Source organism: Malaclemys terrapin, chromosome 1 (genome assembly GCF_027887155.1).
Source record: "Malaclemys terrapin pileata isolate rMalTer1 chromosome 1, rMalTer1.hap1, whole genome shotgun sequence".
Lineage (NCBI taxonomy): Eukaryota > Metazoa > Chordata > Testudines > Emydidae > Malaclemys > Malaclemys terrapin.
This window is the reverse complement of record NC_071505.1, coordinates 312,406,681-312,417,672: the sequence shown is the minus strand read 5'-3', so window position 1 is coordinate 312,417,672 and position 10,992 is coordinate 312,406,681. Positions and strand designations below refer to the sequence as shown.

General features: G+C 35.5%; 1 protein-coding gene across 4 annotated transcripts in view; it reads right to left on the bottom strand.

Moving 5' to 3' along the window:
* Positions 1-1,890: 1,890 nt before the first annotated feature.
* Positions 1,891-10,992, bottom strand: part of SKA3 (spindle and kinetochore associated complex subunit 3) — a 26,456-nt gene continuing 17,354 nt past the window's right edge. For 3 of the 4 annotated variants that reach the window (XM_054015456.1, XM_054015457.1, XM_054015454.1), the window contains 6 exons: positions 8,909-9,335; positions 5,510-5,619; positions 4,507-4,691; positions 4,043-4,252; positions 3,715-3,833; positions 1,891-2,282 (listed from right to left, as the gene is read on the bottom strand). In XM_054015456.1, coding sequence (XP_053871431.1) covers positions 2,249-2,282; positions 3,715-3,833; positions 4,043-4,252; positions 4,507-4,691; positions 5,510-5,619; positions 8,909-9,335 — 1,085 coding nt within the window. In that variant the 3' untranslated portion in view covers positions 1,891-2,248. The other variant, XM_054015455.1, reaches the window with a different exon arrangement.

Genomic DNA, 10,992 nt, shown 5'->3' with positions numbered 1-10,992 from the left:
TGTAAATCCAAGACTTCACACCCAAAGCAAGATTCATATCCCTATGCGATGAGCCATTTGATTGCCAAGTAGTAAGTTTTCCTTACTAAGTACATGAATCATTTCTTGTCTGAATAGCCAGTTGAAGCTTTGAAATTTTGGTGTACTGTCCTCATTTTTATGGTCTTTGGGATCTTTTGGAAGGTTTGACTATATTTTTTTATTCGTGGGACTAGTGCTGTACCAAACTTAGGTTCTTAAATTTAGGAAATTTTAGGTTTCATTTCATTTCAGTTTAACATTTGGTTTTAATCAGAAGCACACTTTTTGGATCTGATGTCCTCAAAGCAAGAGATAAGCAAAATTAGAGTAAGTGGAAGCAATATTATTAATATTAATGAGCTCCTCACCTGCAACTGGCTTTCTGTCTCGTAGGAGTCAGTGTTTTTAGTTTTTTGGGGCTGGGTATTTCTCTCTTTCGGTAATGTGTATGTTACTTACCCTGGCTGTTTGCAGGAGAAAGATAGCACATTATGCATAGCTCAGCCTCTGAAGCCCCATGCACTGGCAGAGCAAGGGTCTGTGGCTCATTGGAAGCAGGGCATAGCTCCCCCTCTGATGCTCCTGAAAAGCAGTGTACAGCACCTCTTGAACTTGGTTCAATGCTTACAGGGCTTCTTTGCTGCTGTAGTGCAGGGCAAAGGGAGTTCAGTCAAGAAGTGCTATTCTGGAGGAACTAGAGGGGTAGAGTGTCAATGCTCCAGTAAGTTCTCAGCTCAGAAGAGGGAGAGAAGAACTAGAAGCTGAAATGAAGTCACTACTGCATAAATAACTAAATAAATAAATAAATTTGTTAAAACAAATTGGTTGGGAGAAACTGAACTACCAACTTGTTCCTCGGCCTGAGGCAGCAATTTTGGTGGCCTAAGCCAAAGGGAAGGGCTTAGTCCCAGAGCTCCCAGCAACAACAGTGGACCGCCTCCAAATTCTAGAGGTAGGAGGAATTACCCATTCGTTATGAATAATGAGAGGAACTATGCAGCAGAAGTCTGTTGCCTATAACATTCAGAGTTGCCTCTTGCTAGCGTTTTCCTTTCAAATCAGTACAAGTAATTTCCTCTGTATCAGACTGCTTTTAAGGGACAGGATTTAAGCAGTTCTTTATTATTGGTTTTCCTGCTTGTAATGCCTCTCAGGCCCCGTTCTGGATAACAAGGCCTCTGAAAATAAGGACTACTTGGGAGGAAAGTGCTGGAATTCAGGTTGATAACTACAAACCACCATCACTTTGCATGGATCAAAAGTGATGTGATTAGGAATGATCTTTTCAAAAATTCATTAAAACAATTCAGCATTTGCAACTATCTTTCACATTATAAGTATCTATCTAAAGTGGGTCAAATATTTAACACCTCCCCGTCTTTTTTTTATAAAATGTTTTTCAATACAGTTCTCTCATTTCCTCTTCATTTTGTTTCTCTCCCCGCCCCAAAGAGAACCAATTTCTTAGTGTATGTGCGTAAACAGTTCCTTATTTAGAAGCTGTTTATGTAACACTGTATTTATTCCTCTTTCTAGTTCTTTAGTCACTGGAGTGGCTTTCAAGGTCCTGGTTACAGACAACAAAACAGATATTTATTTTAATAAAATGTTGACCTTAAATTCAGTGCTCTTAACAAGATATATAATGTAAGTGAAAGATTTAGAGATTTTACTTTCTAAGGCAGCATATTGAAGTTTCAGTTTAGTGTATTATTTGAATCATCCTCTTCTCTCTAGTATACTGCACAAACATGTGTAAGCAGACAGAAATAATCATATGGAATGTGTCACCAGTTCTGAATTAAATGAAGGATTATTCTGCAAAGCTCTTTGAACGACATCATCACTAAGAGAAATGTAGCACAAATATATTTTTGAGAGTGCTTTATTTTAATATGAGATTTAGTACAAATTATTAATTAAAACGATTTTACTCGCCCCAGCTGTGTATAAGAAGTCCTCTTTCTCCTATGCCTCCCACTTCCAAGTTTGCAGCTAGTGCCATGGAGATGTATGTTGTTGAAGAAAGGCAAAGTTATGACAATGTACATCTCTTTTCCATGAGAGTTTTGCATAACTAGTTCCTTGGGTCTTGCTGAAAGTTATTAGAAATTGAGATATAGGTCTTTTTTCACTGGTTTTCTATTTCTTCGAATGCTTTAAGTTCTGTAAGACTCAGAAGATCCATGAATGTGGCTCAAAATCCAGAACCATGCCCAGCTCACTCTCAATCATTTGATTTGATAGATTCAGAATATCCTCTGCAAATATATCCAGAATAGAAGTTTATTTAACATTTCAGTAGTGTCTTCAACAAAGAGAACTAAGTTTGTCAGTTCAAACAGAAAGCCTTTGAAAGAGACATTTCTTTGTAAATCTTGCTTGACAGGGAAAAAGTCCATCTAAATTAAAGCTTTATTCTATTTGATACAGAACTAGAGTGGATCCCAATATCAAACATACTAGCTGATGTAAGCCAGAGTGTTCTCGGTTTCATTCAGGGCTCTCATGAATACTGTGGTATGATGACCTTAACTCTGAAGAAGACTTGTCTTTTCCTCACCAATACTCTAAAATCTGTAGCAATTACAAGTTTAATATCAGAGTAAGCAACAAGCACAATAAAGAACACTAAAGCAGAGGAATATCATCCTGTGTGAGATATCCATAGTAGGTCAAGTTATTTGTCACAAATAAGGTATTCTTTTCCTGATCAATCTGAACAGGATTTTTATTAATTTATCCATTATGCAGAATTGCTCAGATATGTTGTGCAAACTTGTTTCAACCTATAGATTTGTTCTCAAACTATTTGCTGCAAGCATCTGAGTATTCAAAATTTGCTATTTGGGCTGCGTGATTGGTCATTTAAGTCACAGGTGGTTATTTCTGTTCCCTGGTTTTAATGACCTAATCTTGAACAGTAGAACGTCTGAAGAAACCATTTGGGCATTGGTTCTCAGGGAGTGGGCAAAGAGCCCTTGAAGAAAGAAAAGGTAAAAAAGTTACAGAGTTTTATGACATTAATTTTTTTCCTGTCCTCCTTTGTACAAGAATGAGCATTAGATTTGATTAAGTCCTTGGACTGCACATTTAAAGGATACTTGGGTTCCTTCCTGATTAATAAAGGCGTAAGCCGTATTTCTTGACTGTTTACATTCTTCATAGTCAGTTCTCCCAGAGTCATGAAGTAATTGTATTTGCATGTATACACACATGCTATTTGGGAAGGGTACAGTAATCTGTCCTATGTCGTCTTTAATTGCTAGATTGCCACAGTTCTGGCCAGTTAGTATGGGAAACTGCTATGTATTCCCCACCACTGATATAGCACACACTTTTATATATTTGCCTGGTCACAACTCCTTCAGTTTTGATAGTTATACAGCTGAACATGATCATTTTAAATTCTATGAATTTATTCTGGCTATTTATAAAAAAATGAAGTTATTAGTTGTACACAAATATATATTTGTATGAACTACAGACCAAGCAGAAAAGGAACCTTAAGAAAGTCACCATAAATACCAGGCCAAATATTGCACATTTATTAAGACACAACAAAGAAGGGTTGTTTTGGTAGCTGATCTGAGAGCAAATATTAATTTCTAAATGAATATATCTTCTCCAAATATACTCCCCTAAATTATATCAATTCAATTTCTTTAGTACATCTGGGGAATTCACTCTCACCTGTTCTCTTTGTTGCAATAATCTGGGATATTCCTTTCAAATCTTGTAGCAATTCCTGTTTTGGTCTCCATTTTCATTACTGTAGGTGTATCTGTTTTGGGATTATACTTTGATAATATCTAAAATAAAACATTAAAGGGATTAAAGAGGTAATTATCTGAGCAAGAATTCAAACCATGACTATGGTTTATACATTTTCAACTGAAAGCAGCAAAGAATTTCCAGATTCAAATCTGGTAAAATGAAGTAGTCTTTCCACACCACTGATCTGATAACAGAATGCAGATTCCACAGGCACAAACACACACAAGAAGTAAGTAAAAACAACCTGCAGAATGTCTTCTGGTATCTTTGTTATTTCTGGAGGTGGAGGAGTATTAAGGAGATTTTCATAGTCAGATATTTTTGGAAGAGAGGGTCTTCCGAGATGTTCAAGATACTTGTCAGAACTTAAGATAGGAGGAGCACAATCTTCTTTGTGTTGTTCAACTGTCACATCAATCTCTGGCAATGACTCAGCCTTGTTCCCCTTTAATGGCTGTATAAAAGATAATTGTATTCAAATTTATAGTAAAATGTCTTCAACTAGTTTAGTTTTATTAGACAAATTAAGAATGCTATTAATTACTTCAAGTTGATGTTACGGAGATTGGTTCTACAGTGATACACTTGCCCACAAAACCAGTGTGGGAAGGGAAGGCCATTACTGACGCATTTAAAAAATTATATCTAAGTACATTTTCACTTGTCACTGAGTAAATATGATTACTAAAATGATATTTAAGCACTTACTTTACTTTCTGTTTTTAGCCAGCCTGTTTCAAAGTCTGGAAGAGTGGGTGTTGCTGTCTGATTAGAAATATTTGATTCTTTCATATTCGGGGATTTGGGTAAGATGGTATTGTCCTTTCTGGAAGGAATTTTCAGACCAGGAGTGCAGAACACGGGTATCAAAGGAGAAGCCAGGCAATCAACAGCTAAAATAATGGATATGAGTAATAATTTTACATGCTTGAATACATAGGGCATCTACAACAGTTCAATTTTACAATTCTGTATTAGAGACTGCAGTAACAACTTTTGTGTATTTACACATCCCAAAACAGCATGAAAATATATAATACTAGCTGACCATTTTACCACGGTGAAGACATAACTAAATTAGAAGGATCTTTACGGTTAGACGCTTTAGTCCATCTATACAATGCAAATTTTAGATTCAAATCCATAACAATATTCACATTCAAGAACCAGTTCTCTTGCTTACAACAGATCTACATCCTATTTCTGAACAAATCTCTCACATAAACGTAGCTTCAATTTTCCCAAAGTTTAAATATCTGTCAGTGTACAATTTTGCTCTAAGATCTTCATACACCTTCTGAAGTATGTCTCATTTTTCTCTTTTAAGATACTGTACAGCTATCTTGAAAGAGTTACAAGTTATAATATCAGGTCAGCTTATTCCAACGTAATTTCATTCCTGTTCTTTTAATAAATAAGTTTAAAATTACTGAAGCAACGATTAAGTTCTGAAAGTGAAAGACTCACAGAGTAACATATTTGGTCTCTGTGGATGATGGTGTTGGAGATAGGAGAGAAAACAAATATTTATCTTTAAGTCTGGATGCTAGATTTACACACCGCCAAACCCACCTTCTTTTGTACCCTTTAAAATTAATTTTCTGAACCCTTATAATGCAAACGAGTATCAAACCTGAACTGTCAATGCAGAAAGTTTACTCCAGAATTAATTGAAAATTACCACTATTAATTACAAATAGTTTGAATTTACCATTTTCGCTAGGTGTTTTCATTGCTGGTCCAGGAGTAACCATGATTTCCCTGGACTTTGATGATGTTTCTGGTGCCACACACATTTCATTATCATCTTCCTTTGGAAAACTACAAATTGGGATTAAAAAAAAAATCAAAAGTGATATTAAAATACCATGACTATGGTTCCATGATTAAAGGTATATTGTCAACTTACTAAACATTTATATAGCAGTTACACCCAGAGGCCTGATCAGGATTAGGATTGTGCTAGGAATTGTATAAATACATAAGACTACACACATTCTCGTCCTCAAAGAAAGCTATGGTTCAAATCCCATAGTTCATAGCGTACAAGTGCAGCAATCTATCCATGCCCTATCAATTGCCCAAGAGATTTGAAACCTAGTCATTCCGGAAAAAAAAAAAGTTAAAAGTAGTTTCAGGTTGTCTTGTCCCACACTTGATCTGATTTTAGAGTCCATATTTCCATTTTATTTTACATTGTCTCTCCCTCTTGCCTGAAATCTATACAGCAGAGGAGGGAGATTAGCAACGAGAAAGACAGAGGAAGTTGTTTCCCAGCCCTGTTTTCCCTATGACCACGGATTCCATAATTGTCCAACAGGGATTCTTGAACCTTCCCCTTAAACATAAGGTACTTACAGGTCTGATCTGATATGGGAATTCCCATGACTATACCTGAAGTGCTGTTGTATGATTTTAAGTTGATGTCTCTTTAAAGTTGCAACCAGGTTCCATTTTAAGACCCATATATTTATCTCCCTACTGGCTAGGAAAGTTAGTTTGGCTTGAAAATTGCCAAAGTTACTCAAGACTAAGGAGAATTTTCCCCCCTAAAGTTTCAGGAAAATTGGTCAAGCTGTTTGAGTTACAGGTTACGTTACGTTACACAGATTATCTACTTAATAGCAGTTCCATGAAGGTTGCAACCCAAGTTTAATTACAAGACCCATTTTCATATCTCTTATAGTTTTGCACAGGAAAAGTATTTCTAGAGAAAAAAATTGGGGAAATACTTGAAGTATGCTAGAATTATTTTTGAAAGCAATTAGTCAAACCATTTTAAGTTATAGGTGTTTAAAAATGACATTTAATAAGTCTACTTTGTGTCACTCTGGGTACAGACACATATCAAACTTTATACCCATTCTTCCCATTAAATTAATAAACTAATTAAATTTTACAGAGTCTTATTTACAAAAATTAGCCTGCTTAAAAGCATGTAAAAATCTTTCTGCATACTTTATGCACTATATCCCTGACAAGAAAGAGTCCAGGAAAGAGAAAGTGCAAGAACAGGATTGTTATCCTGCAGGGCAAATGAAACAAAAATTAAAAAAACTACAGTAACACCTCACTTAAATCGTGCTGGTTAATGTTGTTTCATTGTTACATCGCTGATCTATTAGAGAACATACTCATTTGAAGTTGCGCAATGTTTGCTTATAACGTTGTTTGGCCGTGGGAGCTTGGAACCAGGGTGGGCCGGCAGCCTCCCATCAGCTCCCCTCCATCCCAAGTGCAGGCTCCGCAGAATGATCCAGACATGAATTGAGACTGATTCCTTTACAAGTCCACAGAGTGGGGAGAGAAATAGCAGCCATAGAATAGCCAATGGGTGGAATATATGTGGGAAATTATCATGTCAATTTTTCATATGTATAGAAAAAGGCAAAATAACTGAATTGCCTGTGCTTGTAGTATTTACAATTCGAGCCACTGGTTCTAACATACATTGGCATCATCGTAAGATCATAATGTCTGTCTGGAGATTTGATTTTTAAAGAATTTGAATTTTAAGATTGATCAAAAAAAAAAATATATATCCATCTACTCAGTAAGTGTGAAGGAAAAACAGCCAACTATGCTGTGATTTCTGTTTAATTCTACTACAAATTTTCCATTTGAGTTTTAAAAAATAATATAGAGTCAATTATAGAAGTCCCATGGAACTAACACTGACTTCATAATTAAAGTTGTGACAGTTTTCATTATCAGCCCTTTTTTGTCACTCCATATGCTAACTCTTTCATTAAGTGAAATAAATCATTAAGAGAAACTGTCTGAGTTGTAGAATTTAAAAGGACATTGTGAAAAAAAACACTTCACCTATTTTAATAGCCTCACTTTAGATTATAACAACCTACATTATTTTAAAAATATAATTTACTTATTACGCTATCAAGTATCAGAGGGGTAGTCGTGTTAGTCTGGATCTATAAAAAGCAACAGAGTCCTGTGGCACCTTTAAGACTAACAGATGTATTGGAGCATAAGCTTTCGTGGGTGAATGCCCACTTCATCAGATGCATGTCACATGCATCCGACGAAAGCTTATGCTCCAATACATCTGTTAGTCTTAAAGGTGCCACAGGACTCTCTGTTGCTTATTATGCTGTGTATTTCTTCTGTTTCATTCAGCTATGGACAATGAGGGCCTGACTTTTAAAACCAGGTGTACCCATTTTAGAAGTCAGACCCTTAAAAATACCAGTTTGACTTTGAAGTTCTCCATGCTGCCGTGTTTGTGTTGCAGCTACTACAAGGGAGTATCTATTTGATAAAAACAATATTTCCATGACTATTAAAAATTGTAAACATTTTATATCAGTCTTTGGTTTTCTGAAAAATTAGTTTCCAAAAAACCAAAAACTGGACTACATTATAGCTGGTTACGCCTTTTGCCCATCCATAACTCAGACAGCATTATCTAGAAATAGCTTTAAATCAGTTTTCAAATGCTTTGAATTCTTGCTCAGATAATTACCTCTTTAATCCCTTTAATGTTTTATTTTAGATATTATCAAAGTATAATCCCAAAACAGATACACCTACAGTAATGAAAATGGAGACCAAAATAGGAATTGCTACAAGATTTGAAAGGAATATCCCAGATTATTGCAACAAAGAGAACAGGTGAGAGTGAATTCAAATGATCACTGCATAGGACAATGTTTATTAATATCTGAACCCAAATCTGAGGTTAATGAAAGCCAAGGTCTTCAGATCTGACTGTCTCTATCATGTGGAACCTACTCAAACTGGAAAATTTAAAATCTTTAGAAGGCACAAAATTTGCAGAAAGACACAATTTATCTAGGGTATCCAACACAGCAGTGTCTGGCGGGGGGGTGAAGGTGGGGAGAGAGAGAGAGAGAGAGAGAGAGAGAGAGAGAGAGAGAGAGAGAGAGAGAGAGAGAGAGAGAGAGAGAGAGAGTGTGTGTTATATATATATATATATATGTGTTTTTTTCAAAATGCAACACTAACAAAGCTGGAAATCAATATGAAAAAAAGGATCACATACCATCAGAAAATTGCAAGAAACTAGTACAATCAGAGGAAACTACTACAGAAAACACAAGATAGTCTGAAGTTAAAAACATCTACTTACTTTTTTCTTGCCTGAACATTTTTATTAATAAGTGCCATTGTATAGTCTTCATTCAAACACATGGTATGTTCACTAATGCCAAAATGTTCAAGCTTTGGAGTTAAACACTCATAATCATCCATCTTTAATGTACATTTTGGTGTTTTGGGCACTATATATGGGGTCTGTTTGAGAGTTGGAATTCTATTTCTTGAATCTTCTTTATGCATATTTGTATGGGATTGTACATCCATCACATCCCAAGTTCTGGAGAATGCGTACTGTGAAAGACCGAAATCTGAAAGCTGTGGGTTACGCAGGGGATCCTTAGGCACAGATGTTTTCCCAATACAAGCAGGAAAGCTAGACATATCTTCCACTTTCTCTTGATCAGAGTTAGCTTGGTCAGATACCTTAGATGCATGGTTAACTTCCTCCTCGTCCTCCACTGTTTTATTAAAAACAAAGGATACTTCAGAAATTTCAGTTACCACTTAAGAACTGTTTATAGACTAAGAAAACAAGACTTATTTTGTAATCCTAGGCTAAATATGATATATAATGGACTTATTTTCATTTTACTTCTTAATCTCTGCAATCAGATATGCTGGCACAGTCCCCTGCTCTTGTGCAGAGGTGCCGTGTAGTCAATGGCTATGGTTGTAAAATTGAAATCCTGTTAAATGTAACAGGAATCCAAAGGAACTTCTGGTGTACTTATTTCAATAAAGAAATGGTTAAAAGAAAAGAATATTTTAACTCTCCTACACAATGATCACTAAAATCTGAAAACTATAAAAAGCAAATTAATATGTACCAAAATGTTGAGGGCTATGGAGGGAGAGAGAATAATGTTTACTTTTAAACAAACAAACAAAAAAAGGCAATTCATTTGAAAAATGAAGTAAATATTTTCTTGATACTAGAAGGTGCCACTGGAAATGACACGAAACCCTACAATGGAAAGGTAGTTAAAAACACACATTTTCTCAAATTCAGGGAATATTATTTGGAGAAGGAGGAAAGATTATAGAAGAAAGTGTAGCAACAGCTGGACTGCTCTTAAGAAAAACAACACTGACAAAGAGTTAATAGAAAACTGAAAATGTGCACAAGCACAATGTAAAAAGATCAAGAGGAACGAAGAAGATCCCACTGCAAAGGTAACTGAGTGCCCAAATCCTACGTTATGTTCAGAAACTAAGACACTCAAGAAAACAACACTTGCAAATTCCTACAAATCATAGCAACTAAAAGAAAGCCATTCAAATGATAGTATAAGTAGCAGGAGTGCCAGCGGTGACACTTCTGAAAATGCTTTAGTATAGCACATATTTACTGATTTTCTTTAAAATTTAATATAATACTGTTAAGGGTTTATATTAGTCCTCAAGTACTACTGGGATTTTTATATCAATAAGGAGTAGACTGGGGAAAGTTGAGGCAACATTAAAGAAGAAGAGACACCACTAGATAATCATTTGGTTTTGCCTAAGGCCTTTGTCTGTGCAAAACTGGTTTAGCACTGTGATTTTAAAACAATTTAATTAAACTGGTGCAAGCTGCTGGATGGACACTTATTTTGGTTTAAACCAGCTTTATTTCAGTTTGATTTAAGCTAAACTGAAAAAAGCCATTCAAATCAACATAAGAGTACAGGGGTATGAACTGATTTAAGTGAAACCAGTGCAATAGCTCATGTAGACAAAGCCTCTGCTAGGATAACAAATTGAGTTAAGAAGACGTGTTACATGTTTTAACATGCTGTTAATTATCAGTTAGTATTCAATATAGAACAAGACAGTTATGTTTAAAAACCACATCAAATTGTCTTAACTCTAGAACCTTTGTCATTTTGTCCATGTGTTTACAGCACCCAGCACAATGGGACCCCAAATCTTTGAGTATTACTGTAAAACAAATACTACTATGGCCCACATTAATGACACCTGAAATGAAAGATAGATTACAAGGTCAGGGAGTGTAATTTTATGCATGTTACTGTAATATTTAACTTGTCCATGCAACAAGGGTAAAAATTTCAAGTTGCATACTATTTCAAGGGTTTACGAATAGACCTACTGTTAGAAATGTTAATGCAAAGA